This window comes from Sturnira hondurensis, unplaced genomic scaffold, assembly GCF_014824575.4.
Source record: "Sturnira hondurensis isolate 20B ecotype Veracruz unplaced genomic scaffold, ASM1482457v3 Scaffold0022319, whole genome shotgun sequence".
Classification (NCBI taxonomy): Eukaryota; Metazoa; Chordata; class Mammalia; order Chiroptera; family Phyllostomidae; genus Sturnira; species Sturnira hondurensis.
Window position 1 is genome coordinate 6,061,711 of NW_028094950.1, and position 18,781 is coordinate 6,080,491.

The window sequence follows — 18,781 nt, forward strand, 5'->3', positions numbered from 1 at the left end:
AGGTTCCTGGACATCAGACGTGGCCTGGGGGTGGAGTGATGGAGCCGAAAATTTGGGCACTTAGTGAAAATTTATATTCGGAACGCTGAAACTCTGTTTAAAACAGCTTGTTTTCAAAAAAGCAGAACCCCAACCCCCTAGCCCTTTGTTCCCCTCCTTTAGATTCTGCTCACGAGAGGCGACTCCTTTCAGTCCTTTTAGATGGTTATTTTGGCGTTTGCTCCGTGTCTCTGAATAACATAATTGTGCGGCTATTTTGGGATCTTTAAATTCTGGCTATTATCTGTGAACATCCTAGGAGGCAAAATAATGGTTTAGTTTATTTTTACTCCCTGTGCTCTGTTCTTCCTGAAATATTTACAGCCCCCTCCCTACCCCCCGACCCCCCTTTGAAAATCTTTTACTGCCATTTCTGGGGAGTAAAGTGGAAGCTTCATGCATGGTATTTATCAGCCGTGTTTAATGGAAGTCTTTCCTTAGCAGTTGTCGTGAGAGTTTAAAGGGACAAATGAGTTGAAAATGGGGGGAGTTGAAAATCGTAGGGAAGGGTGTGGAGGTGCTGTTGCCCACCGTTCTCTCTTCGCGGGTGGGCCTTCAGGGGGGGGGTAGCACTGCAGGGCACCTGCCCCAGTCGCCTGGTGCTTCCCCGTTCTCCTTAGCCTGCGCCCGTTGGCCTTCTAACAAGCAGAGAAAGGGCATGAGGGCATTTCATCTCAGACCGAGCACGGCGAGCTCCAGTGCGAGTAAAAGTTGCTGTGCCGGAACTCCCCAGACTGTCGAAATGAAAAGCCAGGCAAAACTTGGCAGAGGGAAAGATGCTTTTGAAGGTGATACAGAATTTCAGCAGGACAGGCCGTCTCTTGTCGCTAGTCATTCCATGAGTGTCTGTGCTCTGTCAGGTTCAAGTGCACTGAAGGGAGAAAACCCGATGCAGTCCTGGCCTCAAGCAGGGTGTCGCTTGGGGGGCATGAGACTCTGCTGTCCTGAGTGCTGTGGAGGGAAGGCTGGGAGCCTGGACCAGGAACACCTGTGTGTGGCAGGGGCCAGGGAGAGCTTCCTGGGGGTGCAGTGTGAAAGCCAGGTTTGAAGGACAAATAAGCTCTCGCTCAGGGGAGGGCGAGTCTGGCCAGTGGGAGGAGGGAGTGTTCTGGAAGCAGGAGAGGGCAAGCCCCTCATCAGGGACTGAAAATGAGACACGTTGTCAAAGAATGCAGAGCCGAGGTGAGATGGGGCACCAGGATGAGGCTAGACTGTTTTGCAGCAGGATTGCAAGCTCTAAAGGTAGACAGGGGGGTGATATCATCTGGTTTCTGTTTTTAAACTGCTAATGGTGTTACCTGAGGTTATCACAGGTTCAGTTTTGATCTGGAGGTGGTGGAAGTGCCCAGAAACATCTGGAAAGCGAATTGGAAGAGTTCGGAGCCTCTGAGTAAAGTCCCATTAGGAGTGAAAATATGGCGGTTGTGAAGTCTGTGCTAATTTATATTTTATAGTCGTGAGGGGGACTCAGAGACAGTTTAGACTGAGGAGAGAGCGGGACTAAGCGACTATTTAGCGGTGGCGTGCTAGAGGAGGGTCTCCCAGCCGAGGGGACAGAAACGGGGCAGCCAGAAGGTGAGAGAAATCAGACAGTGTGGCACACTGGAATGGAAGGGAAGCGCGTTCTAGAAGGAGCGAGTGGCCAGGTTCTCTCGGATCATGCCAGAGGGAGGGACGGTCTGCAGACCAAACCAGAGTCTCTCCAAGTTGCCTGTGGGGACTCTTCCCAGCCACGGCGGGGCAGCTCTGAAGGGGAGGCTTGGGGAGAGCGTTGAAGGCAGTTGTGAGACCAAGCAGGTGGAGGACTACCAGCTGTAAGTGTGAACGGTTGTCTGAGGCATGTGGATGAGAGGCCCCAATGTCTGTGGGCTTTGTGTCTGGTCCTGTCCTGCAGCTACCAATTGCTCCAATAAAAATAATACAAATACAAATTAGGCGCCTGCTCTGGGCCAGCCAGCGTTCTCTCTGTATTTTATATTATTATGAGTAGTCTTGCATACTGTTATTTCCTTTTTTATATGAATAAAACGAATCTTAGACAGCTTGTCACTCACTGGTGCAGACAGGGTCTACAGATTTTGGTGGCGGACTTGCGTTTCGGCTTCAGTGCCGGCTGCGGGGCCTGTCGCCTTGCGACGGCAGCAGTTCCAGCCCCTGTCACCTACTGCCAGCTTCCTTTGTGAGATCAGCGGTGTCCCTGATGGAACATGCCTTTTTCCATATATCTTTCCAAAATATCTCAGTTTAAGTTAATGTGCTTTTCTCTTGTAGTCCTTGACCATGGAAGGCCAGGATCGTCCTCATAAACTCCCGTGACTCGTGATCTCTGGGATGTAATTTCAGTGCACATTCTTCTAGATGTTTCTCGTTCACTCCTGATGGCCAGTGGTGTAGATTTGTTCTGTATTTTGCAAATGCTAGTGTAGTGCTGTGTTGTTAGCACCTACGAAAGGTGTGTTATCAACATAAGTAATGCCTATTTCCATTTATTTTTGCAAACATGGAAAACAAGGGTTTCATAATTTGTATCTGCATCGTAATCCCCTGGGCGTGTTTTCCCATAACCAGGCCTGGCTGGCCATCACAGGTCACTCTCGACTCTGTCGGGTCCTCGAAGGCACCCACCGCGTGCGTTTCAGAAAAGCTTCCCAGGGCAGTTTTCATTTTGCTGCTACTTATTTGATGGATTTGCGTCCCAGTTGTTTTGACTTATCGTCCACTCTGATTTTTTTAATTGGGAAAACTAATAGAATAAGTTAAGCATCCGCCAAATGTCCCCTTTGTCTTATAGGTATGCACACACGTAGGAAAATACACACACATGCACACATTTCCTTTCTTATAACTGAGCTCCCCTCTTTCCAGAAATGTTACTTTTCCCCAACATTCCAGCCAGTTATTGATTGTTTCTTTTGGGCTTCACAGGATGGTGGTTGGGCCGAGCCTCCAAGACGAAAGTGAATTCTTGTACGCTGCGCAGCCCGAGCTACTGAGGTACCAGACGCCCCAGCTCACGGTAGAGGAGGCGATGGCCTGGTACCAGAGCAGAGCAGAGGAGATAGAACATTGCGCTCGGCAGGTGAGGGCACGGCGACGGCCGTTGCTCAGCGACCGGTGCCGCCTGGGGTCCGGCAGGTCCCGTGCGGGGCGTGGCTGCTGGGGTCACGTGACAGTCTGTGAGGGATGACTGTTTATTCCTTCCTTTGTCTACAAAGTTCTGTGGCTTTTTTATTTATTAAAGAGCAAATACAAATACCCATCAGCTCTTTTACAGAAAAGAGCTGATGGGTATATTACAGGCCTAACTTCTGTGGGGATGGCCAACAGTATTTATGACTGACTTTGCACGTTTTGGAAGATGGTGAAGGGCCATAGTCGAAAATGTTTAGAATCTCATGCTGTCGTGACAGAGGGGGTCTCTGGAGACGACAGTCTGATTTCCTGTGCTGTAGGCAGATGCGCAAGGTCCACAGAACGGACAGAGTGAGCGGCTTGCTCGGGTGCAGTGACAAAGTCCGGTCTCTGTGTGACGTTTCTCACAGAGCCCACCTGAAAAAGAAACAGCCACACAGACCTTAATGGCTTGGAGCAACATGCGTTAATCTGAACAAGCGGTCCTCGGACTCACAACGGCAAATTTTTGTAATGCTTACTATCCAGATGAGAAAATCATGGGCATCTTCTTAGTGGAAGATTTCCAAAAAAGTAATATAATGACGTGACTGCAACAGGGTAAATGAAAATCCTATACAGGACAAATGAAATCTGTAAATGTTGGGCCGTGCCTGTCCTGGGGGGACATCAGTGAGGAGTCTCTCTGAAGAAGGCAGCTGAAGTTGCGGGCTGGGGTTGTCGTGCTGCTGGGGTTAAGTGCTGCAGATTGCTCTCGGGGCTGGGAGCAGCTCATGGTAAACTTTTTAACAGAACAGAACAAACCCTCCCTTGATGGTATAGTAGCCGCACTGCAGGACAGTCTGTGGACATCAAACCATACAGAAAAGACCTGTGTGCAAATATTAAGTTCAGACCCAGACTCTGATCATTGTGCCTGGGTTCTTCAGGACATTTGACAGGTGGGCAGCACTCAGGGCAAGTCAGTACGTGGGCTGCCCTGCGCATTGGGGGGCACCTCGCATTCCTGGCTTCCACCCACTTAACGTCAGCAGGTCCCACTAATTCTTGTGACGGACAGAAGGCCTCAGGTTTCTGGATGCCTCTGGCAGACCGACTGTTTGCTTCCATTGAGAGCTACGGTCTTGGACCAGTGTGATGCATCTGAAAGTGACTTGTTCACATCGGTCACTTTAAGCAAAGGCATCTTATTTGCTAATACAGGACAAACTCGCCTGCTAATAATTCATGGAGAAAGCTTTCTGGTGAGCCAGTGAAGCACATTTTTGTACAAGTAAATGTATGATTTGTGTCTGGACATCTTTCCAGATTCCAGTGGCATCACGCAATTTACTGGAAATGCGTGCAGTTTACAAGAGTCTCTGTCTAGCAAGGAAAAGGCTTTAGCCCAGTTCTGCCCAAGCACTTTGTGGTTTCTTAGCTGAACCTGATAGAGCTTTTTGAGAGTCAGGTAAATGCATGTGTGAGTGTATTTACATATACATTGGAATAGCTGATTTCTAGGTAGTTCTGCTACTTGAGCTGGGAATGAGAATTCAAAAAATTTTCATCCTAAAAAGTGCTGGGCAGCCACCCTGATGCATTTCAAAAGATCAGGATTGGCTCCTCAGTTTGTAGGGTTTAAGTGTTTTGGAACCCAAATTTCAGTCATGATTTGGGACTTTAAAAAAAATAGCAGTAACACAGAGAGAAAAAGGGCCATGCTGAAATATGGAATAAATGATCATTTTTTACACTTACCTATGTTCTCATTTCTTTGTCTTATTAATAGTTGATTTTCAGAGGAATTTCAGGTGCATAGGAAACTGGAGTAGAAAGGACAGAGTTCCCACACCCCTTTTCTCCACCCGCTCTGGTCTCTGTTCCTAACGTCCTGCATCTGATGCTGTGTTTGTCATAGGAACCACGGTCTCCCGTGGTAGGTGAGACAGACATTGGCACGATCACACAGTGGGCTAGTCCTCAGCGCTGAAAAGAAATGAGCCGTCAAGTCAAGGAAAAAAACATGGAGGAACCTCAAATGCATGGAGTGATTTGGGGGTGCTTTACTTAGTTGCCTTCAGTTCTTTCTTTCATCTCTTTCATTTATGTAAAAACGCTTCTAATAGAGGTATTGTTTTTTAGCTTCATTTCATGTGTTGGCATTTCATGTGGCTTATGCTATGATCAAAGTGATATCGAACATAGTTTTAGCTTTTTCATTTTTAGAGATTTAATTGATATGGGACTTCTTTTTCCTTAGTGCCTGCGAATGCCTGTAGCAAAATATTTTTGTTGGCTTAGGAAAATGTGTCTAGTGGTGAGATTTATCCAGTGAGGGCTTGGGGTTTGTGGTATAATTCTTTACGTTCCAGGAGAGCCTACTTTCATTTCAAGTGTCAGTTATTTGATTCTAAAACACAATTTACTTTGAAGTTAAATAGACAAATATATGTAAAATTGCTCTGTAAACTGTAATGGCCTATGAATTTAAGATGGTTGTCTTTCTCTTACCATCTTTACCTTCATGGTCTCTTGTAGATTATGTGATTCTTTTGCACCAGTTTGATTCTGATACATTTGATAAAATATCTATTGTTGTTGATGTGATTTTATATACATTGATTACAAGAAGTAGGTTCTATAGAAGGCTTTTTTTACTTGAGGATGTAAGACAAAGCCGAAATGCTCAGCCTTCCTTTTTCCCTTCTGTTGTAGGTTGACTGTGCGTTGTCACTTGTTCGACTGGGCATGGAGCGAAGGATCCCTGGCTTGCTGCTTCTGTGTGATAATTTGGTTACTCTGGAAACACTGGTCTATGAAGCCGGCTGTGACTTAACCCTGACCTTGAAAGAACTCCAGCAGATGGAAGACATTGAAAAACTAAGGTTACTGATGAACAGCGTAGGTTTTATTTTAACTTTCTTTTAAAATATTCCTTGTGCACTTTGATTAATGTGTGTCTCAAATCCAAAGATGAAATGTCTCTCACACCCGAGAACTTCGTAAATAAAGGAAGGTTTCTTGACTATTTAAAAAATGTATAAAATTTTATGGATAAGATACTGAAGGCACCCAACTATTTGTACTCTGCTTGCCTTTATTCTTACTCATCTGTTTGGAACCTTCCCCCCCACCCCCCCAGCTGAGCATATTTCTCAGCTAGCTGTCATTCTAGGATCCATGTTTGATCTTTCACTGTGTTACAGTTCACAGCTATGTATATATTTCAAGGTCTTCAAAAAAAATGACTGTAGCTCAGAGGCTGGGTGGTTGTGTGAGGGAAGCATCATGGCTTCAGGGTTAGTACGTTTAGGAGAATCTGCCTGGCCAGTCTTAGGTTTTAGGGGAATCGTCCTGGGGAGAAGGTACAGTCCTCAGGTTAGGACTGGTTTCTCTTTGACTCGGGGTGACGGGCGCAGGAGGTGCGAGCTGCCTGAGCGGGCTCAGCCTTTCTTCTCGGGCAGCCTGGGGGGGGGCAGGTTGGCTCTCTGTTCTCCCCGACCCTTCCCTTCCTCTGGCTCTTTCCATTCCCCTTTCTCTTCCTCGTCCCTCTCTCCCGTCATCGTTCTCTCTCTTACCAATGCCTGTTTTGTCTCTCCCTCTGCCGCTCCCTTCCCCTTCTCTTACTAATTTCTTTTCTGATCTTCCAGGCAGTGCAGTTGATGTGTGTTATATGTAAGGCTCCTCTTAAGAAATGTAGGTAACTGAGAGAGGGGTGACGAGTAAAGTGACGTGTGCCCTCTGTAATTTTGTGAAGGTGGAGTGAGGGGAGAAAACAAAACGAAAGAGGGAGAAAAGGAGGGAGAGAATCGGGGGTTTTATAGATGAGGCTGTTCTCCAGCGGCTGCTTTCTCGGGCTTCGTTGTGCCCACCTATCTCTCTGCTCTTTCTTCTGTTCGTTTTAATTGAATTTATTGGGGTGACCTTGGTTAGTAAAACTATATGGGTTTCAGGTGTACTCTTCTGAAATATGTCATCATATATTGTATTGTGTTTCCCACCCAAAGTCAAGTCTCCTTCCGTCCCCAGTTGTCCTCCTTTACCCTCTTCTGCCTGCCTCCACCCCGCTTCCCTCGGGCCATCGCTCGACTGCTGTCTTTTTTGTTTCACGCTGTCTGTTGGTCTGTGGTCTCTCTCTCTCTCTCTCTCTCTCCATCCCTCCGCCTCCACACCCACACCCACACCCACACCCACAGTCACACTCATACCCATACCCGTGCGGTAGAACCTTGCTTTGCTCAGGAAGACCCCCTGACGTGGTGGTAGACTGTTCGTCTCCCCGAGCTGCCTTGGGCTCTGGGGGGGCCCAGAGTGGTGGAGGTGCCGGGCGAGGGGGTGTTGCCGCTGTGAGCTCCAGGGGCCCCAGCAGCAGGTGGCTCTTCTCCCCCCACTCCCCGTCTCCACGTGGGGCAAACCGGAGTGTCCGTTGTGGAAAGTGTTGGGCTCCTACCATGGACCTCGGTCGGATTATCTGGGAGTTCAAGAACTTCAGTCCGGTACTTGATCTAATTTAAGGTGTGTATGTTTTTAAATTTTCAGTGCTCTGAGGACAAGTTCGTGACAAGTGCTTACCAGTGGATGGTTCCCTTTCTGCATCGTTGTGAGAAACAGACCCCTGGCGCGGCGAATGAGCTACTGAAAGAGTATTTGGTGACTTTAGCTAAAGAGGACTTAAAATTACCCCTGAAGATATTTCAGCATTCCAAGCCAGATGTGAGTAGAAACTCTACCGTCTTAGAAAACATCTGCCGTTTTCTCCCTACAGAATTGGGTTTTACTTACCAGTTTTTTATAATAGCTTTGCAGGTAAATTCCCTTTAAGTGGGAAAGGAAATAGGCGTCATTTAAGTTTTTGAAAAATGCTTCAACAGTTAAGTCCAAAATTGTTTTGGAAGTTCATAAAATTATGTTTATGTCAATGGACTTACTCCAAAGTTTGTTGAGTGTTGTACTTGGAAACTGTCAGTACCAGAAAGACTTAACAGTTCATAGGCACATGGTAAGTGTTAACTCATGCCTCCTTCTAACAGTCCCAACAGGCAGATATTTTCCGTATTTTATATTACAGGAAAGGACATTGTGACGTACAGAGGTGGCGCATTTGCCCAGCGTCATGTAGTGAGCAGTGGAACTGGGGTTCAAGCATTCTGGTCTCGCAGTTATGTCCTTAACCGTATGCTCTACCATACACCAATATTGGAGGAAAAGATTTCTTCCCATGATGACCTTCAAAATATTTATGAAAATCTTTAGGATCTCATAAAGAGATCTTGTAATTATTCTTAATAACTGTTTGCTTAAGGTTATTACATTTATAGCTCTATATTTCATTCGGATTCAAATAGTTGATTAGATTTGCTGGTGGTGAGTCGCTTTATTAAGTGCAGATGCTCTCTAAAACACACCGCCTCTGAATTTAGTCGTCAGTCAGATATGCTGGTCCAGGAGCTGGTGGCCCCCTCCCCGCTGGAGGGACCGGAGCAGGACAGCGGAACTTAGTCACTCGAGGCACGGAAGTTTGTAGTGAGATGCGAGCCTTCGAGGGGGAGTCAGGGAGCAGTCCTGCAAGGCCCCTTCCCACCCTGAATTGCAACGGAGTGCAGTTCTTGTGCGCGCCTCCGTTCAGTCTGCAGCCCTCCAAGGTATGTGGTCATAGACCAGGACGCTTAACGTAAGAGGGATGCGTTGCCCAGTTAACCTAACACGCGTTTTGGTTTCCGAAAGACTTGTCTGTCGGAAATGCATCTGTCCACTGGCCGTCACAGATTCCCATCTTCCCCTGTGCAGGTACCACTTACATTCTGATTTTAAACCTGGCTGCTTTCCTGGGAGCGCGGCGGGTTGCCAGTGCCAGCAGAACACGGCGTGAGAAGCAGGATGGATTGAGTATGAATGTTTTATGAGGAAGAAAGAAAGTGACTTGAAATTCTTGTCAGTAATCTTGTTTGTGATACTTCTTCTTCACAGAGTCTTATAAATCCTTTGTGTATAGTCAGTTTTTTGTTGTTTTACTTGGCAATTTAGCATGTGCCTTTTGAATAAAACATAGCCGTTTGAAATACGTAAACATCGAAGGGGAGAACAATGGTGTTGCTGGGCGTTTTCTCCCAGTCCAGCTTCTCTGTTTCTCCAGGGTTACCTTTCTGCCACACAAATCTGATCGTGTCGTGGTCCGTGGAAAGCCCCCAGTGGGTTGTGACGGCCTGCAGGGCAAGGCCGGGCTCTCAGAGCGCCTGGGAGGCTCTGTGTGGTCTGCCCCAGGCTGCCCGTTCAGCTCCCCTGCCCTCGCAAAGGCACCCGGTGGTTGGCTCCGTACTTCTCAGGCCTCTTGTGTTCTCACAGGCTGTTCCCTGTGTTTGGGATGGCCAGCCCCCTTTCCTGCATTCAAAAAATACCTGTCCTTCACGACCCAGCTCCCTGAGACTCCCTCACCTGTGGAACCTTCCAGGACTTACCTGTGATGGGACAGGTCTTGGACCTGCCTCTGTAATAATCCATCTACACTGAGCTGTACTGATTTGTTCACAGGCCTGACTCTCCCTCCCTTTGTTTCCTGTGGGCGTTCCCTGTGTCTTGTGTATTTATGACAAGGGACTAACACAGAGACTTGTAGAGAGCCAATGTTTGGCAAGTGAATGAATGAAGAAATGAATGATACTGGGTTTTATTTTGGTGCTTGAGATGACTTGATTACATTTATTGGCTTTCCTAGGTTTGTGCTTTAAGCGCCGCTTTTATTTTACTTGATTGTTTACAAAAAGAATGTGTCCGGGACCTGCCGTGAATCCTGCACAGACTAGTTTTAGTAATGCAGCAGGCACCGTGAGGCCTGTGTCCGACAGCCAAGGCCAAGTTATGCTGCGTTAACAAACGACCCCGAAATCTTGGTAGCCTACAGCAGCCAGTGCCCACTCCTCACAGGTGTCACGTAGGCGCAGGCCGGGCTTCTGCTGTGTTCCAGGTCCCGTTCACTCCAGACCCCGGGCCGAAAGAGCAGCCCATCCTCTGGCCCAAGAGAAAGAGCAAAGTAGAACCTCAAGGTGGCGCTTCAGGGTTTAGCTCTGAGCGGGGCAGGTTACTCCTCTCGCACATTGCAGGCCGGAGGAAGTCTGGCTGAGCCTGATGTGCACGGAGCAGGGAAGAAGAATCCTGTCTTAGGAAGACAGGCGTGTATAATCGGGAACAAGAATACAAATATGGATTAGTCATGTTTACATTCTCATGAGCCTCAAACTTTCCTTCCCTTTTACAGCATGTTCAAGCACTCATCTCTGGTTTTAAGCCTTTGCTCTTTGCTTGAATCTCCTTTTGGAAAGTGAAACTGGGTAGAGATGACAGGAATAAAATATTCCGTCTCATATGGTTCCCTGCCTTCTGTTCTAGTTAGCACACTTTGAATGCATCGGTGGGTCAGGTTACGTGAATTTTCTAATAAAACACGGTTTCTCAGGTCCAACCCAGATATCAAACAGAGCACGATTTTGGGGGCTGGGGTCCTGGAATAGGTGTGGGGGGGGGGCATCCCCAGCTGCTCCGATGGGGGGGGCGGGGCAGCCGCTGTCAGCCGGAGTTCACCACGTGCCCTGGTCTCTCAGGCTCAGGTTTGGGGTGCTTTTCTGATCCTGTGACTCAGAGGGCAGTTTTAGTTTTACAATTACTTTTTCTAATTTAATGGTTATTATAGATACTTAGAAAACTCAGAAAAGCGTAAAGGTGGAAATAAAATGTATGTTTTTGGCTATATTGTTGAGTACATAATCTAAACCCTTTCTGCTGTAAAATACATAGATGTGCTCATTCGGTTATTTAAAAAAAAAATCTGTTAACCCATGTAGCTGAGCGCGTGAGAACGTCAGGGAAATCTGAGAGAGGGAGGAGGGAGGCTAGCAAATACTCCTGGGAAGGAGGCAGTGGCAGGTGGGGTTGCGTTGCGGTGTGGAAACCCTGGGGGGGGGGAGTTTTGGCACCTCCTGAGACAGGAGATGAAGTCCTTCAAGGGGTGCGCTGGAAGTGCCCTTAGGTGGCCGGGCTCCTTTAACTACTGCGTTTCTCTAATTATGACTGAATTGGAACATTTCGTCCTATGTTTGAGGGACACCCTCTCTTGGTGGGTGAATTGTTCACTCTTGCCTTTTCCTTAGTTTCCATTTGGATTTTGGCTCCTTTGTGCTTTATTTATTTATTTAGACACTCATATGTTAGTGTGTATTCATTCCTTTTTCTGCGATATATATTGTAAATTTTTCTCCCTGTTTATAGGTTGCCTTTTGACTTTGTGTATGGTGGATTGTGTTATACAAAATCACCTTTTTCTTTTTGCGTAGTCAGATTGATCCGTCTTTCCTTTGATTGTGTCTGTATTTTGAGTAAATATGAGGAAGCCTTTCTTACTCCAGGGGTGAAGAAATATTCACTCATGTTTCCTTCTACTACTTGTATGGCTTTATTTTTAAGTTAGATCTTTAATCTATTCGGAATTTATTCTTTTATATGATATGAGAGATACAGAGTAATTTTACATTTTCCCAATTGGCTACCTAGTTGTCCCAGAACAATTTATTAAAAAATTTACCTTTACCTGACTGATCTGAGATGCTGTCTTTGAACTATACCAAATTTTCATTTGTTTGTGGGTCTAGTTCTAGAGTTTCTATATTGTTCTGATGGTCTTTTTGTCTGTCCATACACTAGCACCACACTGTTTCAATATTTTATAATGTTTAAGTCTGGTAAAGGTAGTGTTTCTTTGTAATTTTTTTTCATGGTTGCTTTTTCCCCCTCTTTTACATTTGCTTTCCCATCAGAACTTCAGTATCAGTTTGTGTAATTCTATGAAATGGCTCGTTAGTGTTTTTATTGTGATTGTGTAAATCACTGTGATGAGGTCAGCATCTTTGGAATGTTTAGTCATCCTAGTCAAGAGGGGATATTATTCATTTGTTTGTCTCTTTTATTGTCTTTCAGGAGTGTTTAAAATTCTCCTGGCATTTAAGTTTATTTCTAAACATTTAATTCTCTGCTTTCTATTAGAAATGGAGTTTGCTGTAATTTTCTCGGTTTATTATTTGTGTTTATGAAATGTATTGATTTTGTATTTTAATTTCGTACTCGGAATTTTACTGGTTTTTACATTTTTAAATGAAATTCATTAGGGTGACATTGGTTAATAAGATTATGTAAGTTTCAAGTGTACAGATTTATAACACACCATCTGTATTTCGACTGTGTGTTCTCCACCCCATTTTCCCTCTGGGTGCCCACCATGCTGTTGCCTGTGTCTGTGGGGTTTTTGTTTGTCTTGTTAGTTCAATCGTTGCTTTCTGTTTTATATCCCTCATGAGTGAAATCATATGGTTCTTGACTTTGAGAATGTCATGCTAAGTGAAATAAATGAGACGGAAAGATCAAGAATTAATTTTTGTATTGGTTGATTTGCTGGGGTTTTCCAAGTATCTTACCATCTGTTATTCTTTTTTTAGTTGTCTGTAGTACATACTTTTAAGACTTTAAGTTGTTGTTTGAATTTTTTACACTTTTTCCTTGCTCTGCAGCATGGAAAATAGTCGACCGTGCACGGTGGGGAAGACTCTTTTCACTGACTCTTAGAAGGTCCTGGATGGGCTCTCTCCTGTTAGCTCGAGGTGGAGCCAGTGACGGTTTGACACTCACCCCGAGACGGCAGGGCTGGAATGATGAAGGAAGACAGCGTGTCTCTGTCGTACACTGTGTGGAGCTAAGTTACGTCTGTGGGAGTCTAACAGGCCAGAATGAAAAGTGTCTTAAAAATCTGAGTATTGTGCACGTACTCAGCAGATTGTCTGACACTAAGATAGACGTGCTGATTGGCGTAAGACGAGAGCCGCAACAGCAGAAAGCCCCGAAGTACAGCGAGGGGGAAGGATCCCTGTGGGAGAGCTGCAGGCGGGTGCACTGGCCGGGCCAGCGTTTGCTGAGCGCATGCAGGGGCCTGGAGACAAAAGCACCGGGCGAGTCTAGCCGAAGTCAAGTGGAGCTAACACCGGATTATTAGGGGGTTTAAATGGGGGAGGACTAAGTTCTGGGGAAGGCAGAACTTAGTCCTCCCCTAAGGCAGGAGTGAGGAGTGAGGTGATGTGACATGGTAGGGCTGAGGCGGCGAGACATGGTCTGACCATTTGCCTGTGTAGGTAAAGGCAAGGCAAAAAGTTTATTCTTGATCTTTCATGTTGAAGGCCTTTGCAGTGTTTTCAGCAGAAGATGTGGTCCAGTTTCAATAAAATATGGGTGCTAGGACATTTAACTTTCAAACAACACTTTATGTCTCAGGGAGGGGCAGATGGGAAGCAGGGAGATGGTGGTGGGAGTAGGGGCGGGGACTTCTGCGTTGGTTTCAGCTGGTTTCCCAGATTGTTCCTCGACTGAGACCCGGGTTCGCATTTTTGTCATCCTGGGGTGTCAGCACTGGTACGGCTTCTGTTTTACGTAACAGGAACAGGAAGGATTTTACATAACAGGAACAGGAAGCAATCCCGACAGGATTGCTTTGAGGATTTCTGAACTAATACCTGGCCCATAAGAAATCAGGAAGAGTTAGCTGTTTTAATTAATTTTTGATAGGCTTTTTATTACACGTCCCTATTTCACTAGTTGTCCTTTTGCAACAACCTTGGACAGCTTTTTGCCACATGTTGCTGCCACATTGATTATATATATATTTATCTTAACACCTTGAAGAAAGGTATATAAATCCTTTAACTCAAATACTTTTTAAGATTTTGTTTATTTATTTTTAGAGGGGAAGGGAAGGAGGAGAGAAGGAGAGTGTGTGGTTGCCTCTCATGCATTCCCTGCTGGGAACTGACCTGCAACCCAGGCATGTGCCCTGACTGGGAATCGAACTGAGATCCTTTGGTTCGCAGGCCCTCACTCAATCCACTGAGCTACACCAGCCAACGCTAACTCAGCTACTTCAAAGAACAACTTTGTTTCTGTGGTAGCTTTGAATGTTTTTTCTTTGCATCCATGGATGTGATTTTTCTGCCAGAAAACGTTGTGTGGCAGTGCCCCTCCATCCTTGTCCTGTCTGTTTTCTACTAGGATGTTGGAAACTGGATCTCTCATTGGAAATGCCTTAGACTGACTTTGTTGTTGGAAAGGTCTCTGGGAAAATAGTTTGAAACTTCCATTTTGGTTTTGGTGCTGGTGATAATATAAGCATTCTACACGCTGGTATTATTAATATAAATATTAATTTATCTAATCCATGTATTAATGTATCTAATCCACACAACCATGCTCTCTATTAGGAAGTTGCTGTTGATATCCCAGCTTTATAGATGAGAAAAACAAGCCGCAACTGTTATTTTATTTCCAGAAATACTCTCAGATTGGACTCGGTGCTTTGCAGTGGAAAGTGGTGTCCTATGTAGAAAGTGGCCCAAAGCAGCCATCTTTCTGCATGTGACTTCTTTTGGGTAGAAAGTCAGTACTATTTAGTTAAATGACTAATGTATTATGCACCTTGAAAAATAGTAGGCTCAAACATCTCTGAATATTAGGAATTTTAGATATTTTTGTAATTGAAATGCATAAAAATTTGGCTTTAGGTTTAAAAATGTTCTTAATGAGTTGCCTTTTTAATTCACTGTGTCTCTTCTGTCTTGAATAGGTTATACATAGAACACTACTTTTAGCAGATTCAAAGCTTATGGGTACACATTATCTTTTCTAGCTGATTCTATAATTAAAATGTGATTTCATTTAGAATTATTAGAGATCTCCAAAGTCTGTAAACTAAGGAAATACCAAGATTTGTTTCTGCAGCTGATTAATTAAGCTATTTAATATTCTATTGACAGTGATCCTGAGAAATGGAAAAAGTGACTGTAAATCTATTGACATTTAGAACAGTGTGCTTTATTTTCTCCAGCTGCAGCAAAAAATTATTCCTGACCAGGACCAGCTGATGGCAGTAGCCCTGGAGTGCATCTACAGCTGTGAACGGAGTGACCAGCTCTCCCTTTGCTATGACGTACTGGAGTGTCTGCCACCGAGGGGATGTGGGTAAGACGCCGCCGCGTGCCAGCCTGGTGTGCCGTTACCCTCTCGCAGTTAGGATGAGCCTGTCGCTTCCTTTGAAGGTTCGCTGCAGGGAACTTGGGGAATACAAACAATGTGAAAAAGAAAAGGAAATAATCCGCGTGTCCCTTGCCTGTAGACAGACTTTTCTAGCAGTGTCTGGGGAGTCACTGCCATTTTGTGAACCTTGTCATTAGTTAGCTGTTGAAAACCAGCGCTACCACCACAACAGAAAGTATTTTCTAAAGTGTGTTGACAATGATATGCCTTTGTTTTAAGTTGTGTTTCTAATTATTTCCCCTATTTGTGGGGTAATTGTAGTTCTTCTATGACTTGTTTATTCTTGGCTATTGCCTACAGTAATTCCTTTAAGAAGTATGTATTAATATATGTATGTCATTTATTTTATTTCAGTTTTATTGAGATATAATTGGCATCAGCACCATATATGTTTAAGGTGTACAGTATAATGACTTGACTTGCATATATTGTGAAATGATTACTGAAATAAGTTTAGTTATCCTTCATCCCATCATGTGAATATAGAAAAAGAAAGAAGAGCAAATGTTTTCTTCGTTGTGATGAGATCTGTGAGGACTGACCCTGTGAACATTGTTAAAACATACTGTATGGCAGGGTGGACTCCATCCTCACGTCGTGCGTTGCGTCCCCAGTACTTGCTTATAACCGGGGATTTGCATTTCTGACCCCCATCATCTGTCACCCAACCCCCTGTTCCCAGCCTCTGGTAGCCACGCATCTGATCTTTTGTCTAGGAGTTGAGTGCGGTTTTCTTTTAAATTTCATCTATAACTGAGATCGTACCGTGTATGTCTGGCTTATTTCACTGAGCATAGTGCCCTCGGGGTTCAGCAGTGCTGTAATGGCAGGAGTTTTTCTTTAACGGATGAATAATATCCATTGTGATATGTATCTCACACACTGTATATGTGTATATATGTGTGTATATGTACGTGTCACACGCTTTCTCCCCACCCGCTGTCTGTGGGTGAACACTTAGGTCGTTTCTGTGTCTTCGCTGCTGACACAGTGCTGCAGTGAGCGCGGAGGTGCAGGTATTTCTGCCACAGCAGTTTCGTTTCCTTCGTCTGTCTGTGCACCCAGAAGTGGAATTGCTAGATCATATGATAGTTCTATTTTTAATTTCTTGAGGAATAAATTTACATAATTGTTTAAAGGGTTTATGTTTAAACAAATTTATGTAACATTCCTTTGGATCGTTTAGTTGTGTGTAAATCAGATTTATATTTTCCTTTTGGAAGTCAGGCAGCATTCATTCCTTTAATCACGCTTTCACATCTAGTGGGTGTGATGAATCGGACCTCCGGGGAACTTGGCACCAGTGGGCAGAGCACCAAAGGAAGCCTCAGTGGGCGGGTTCCGGGCCGTTTGGGCTGGAACCGAGTCCCTCGACTTCTCTGGTCCTTGGCTTCTTCATTGGCAAAACTAGGTATTTGGACACAGAGGCCTCTTCATGCTCTGTTTTCTCTCTTTGCCCTTTTCTATCCTCTGTATCTCTTTTTCCCTCTCTGCCTCTTTTCCTTCCGAGGAGATTTGTGTGTATGTGTGAAATAAATGATAGAAATCACAGTTTTGCAATGCATGGCAAAATAAATAATGGTTTCAAGCAGTTATTAATGATGCTAAAATCAGGTGAAAGGTTTCATAAAGAAGTTTTTGTACTTATTTTTTTGTCATTTCAAAGAGGAACTTACCTTTGTAAACCTTTAACCAAGTAATTGAATACAGCATCACTGAGATTTTAGACAACCTGAGTTGTGTGTCTCCTGGTGAGATTCTGTAGGAAGTACAGTTGTTTACCCTGGACCGAATCAGTGCTTTAAACTGATTTTTAGGGGAACGAGTTAAACAGCATCATGAAAAAAACAGCCAGGGAAATACTGAATGTGAGCTATTATACAAGTCAACTGGTCTTTTCACTTTGAAAAGTCATCGCCAGAGAGGAAACCAAATTGGCGGGGACGGAGAGGTCCTGTTCTGGACTCGGGGCATCTGCAGGGACATCACCCCCTTCCAGCTGTTAACTATAAAAAGTGCAGGAAGTGGCTGAAGTCAGGAGATTGGAGAGCTGGTAATTCGTAAACAGCCCTGGCCGCCTCCCCTTCCCCATCCTTGAAGACCTTCCTCTGAAAGAGCAGACGCTCGTCATCACGGGTGATGTCGACTCTGCCTCTGTCGGCCGGAGGCCTCCTCTGTCGGCCGGAGGCCTCCTCTGTCGGCCCTGAGTCAGCTGGGTCTGGTCAGTGACTTCCAACCAACATGTAAAATTTAAAAAAATAGGTGCATTAGAGTTTGTATTCAGCAAGATCAAATTAAGCATAGGCTTATCTATTAATTTTTGAACAATAATTTTCTGACGATGAGGAGATAGTCATGGTGTCAATAGGATGAGCGTATTAAAATAACATTCTTATGTAGACATGGCAGGGAATTAGTGTATTTGTTTCCAAAGAATAAGCAGGCCAGAAAAGTGCCTCTTCGGTGTCTGTGAGGCTGAGGGTTTTTTTGGCTTCAGATTAATGAATTCTGACTTCACAGATTTTTTTTTTGTAAACACACAAAGAACCTTACTGCTCTTTTGTTCCATTTCTTTCACAATGGTAAGTTTTAAAATAATGTGCATTGTGAATGAGCCCGCTATGAAGTATAGGGCTTCAGAATATATTCTGTGGTTCTCTTTGTTTTCTTTGTCAGTTTGTCCATTTATATTTTCCCAGTGATTGGTTGTTTATTTCAGTGGTTAAATGCTTGTTACTTATCAGATGGCAAATGATTTTTTTTTTTTGCCATTTAGGAGATGAACAGTCACTTTCTAAATCTGATTAGAGTTTTATGCATTTTACCTGGGCAGCATGTTCCATCCGGCTGGAAGACATCTTTTGTTTTCATGTCTGTGGATGTCAGTTCACAAAGGAAGAACATTGTCTTCTTGAAAGTCAATGACAAATGTTCATTGTAGACCTATAAACTGATCATTTAAAAAATATTATTCCCGAATGCGTATGTTAATGGAAATTAGCTCCGACAAATGATTTTTTTGAAAGACGTTAAGTGGAATATACCCTAATTTATTACTCTAGTGCAAGGCCTAAAATTCGGTTTAAAAAGGTAGTATAATCTTTATAAAACGCACTACATAACTGCCAGATAGATTTAGATCAGGACAGATTGATGGTTTGCAAAATAATGAGGCTTTCGTCTTCAAGGAAGGTCATTTTTAATTGTCCAAGTCCAGACAAAGATTTTTATTTGGCCTCTTTGTTCGGAAGACGCTCGGATCTTGCTGGAGTCCGGTGGGATTGGTGCCGTGGTTCTCTGCTGAGTGTCCCTCCGTGGCTGACAGGGTGGAAGTGGACTTTTATAGCAGTTGCCTGACTTTTCTCCCGAATCCCTGCCTCCACTTGTGCGTCTGCTGTGCCGTACTAAGTTTACCCTATGAGCACATTTTCATTAGTTGATGATCTTTTTCATGATAATGGTTTCTCGTAGTCCCCTGTCTACTTGCTTCCTCAGAAAGGTCTCGCTTTTT

General features: G+C 44.5%; 1 protein-coding gene across 1 annotated transcript in view; it reads left to right on the plus strand.

Annotated features, from left to right (window-relative positions):
* Positions 1–18,781, plus strand: part of NBAS (NBAS subunit of NRZ tethering complex) — a 248,103-nt gene that overhangs the window by 88,185 nt on the left and 141,137 nt on the right. Inside the window, exons 23-26 of the mRNA XM_037035490.1 lie at positions 2,965–3,118; positions 5,869–6,054; positions 7,693–7,866; positions 15,062–15,195. Coding sequence (XP_036891385.1) covers positions 2,965–3,118; positions 5,869–6,054; positions 7,693–7,866; positions 15,062–15,195 — 648 coding nt within the window. The remainder of the gene's footprint in view (positions 1–2,964; positions 3,119–5,868; positions 6,055–7,692; positions 7,867–15,061; positions 15,196–18,781) is intronic.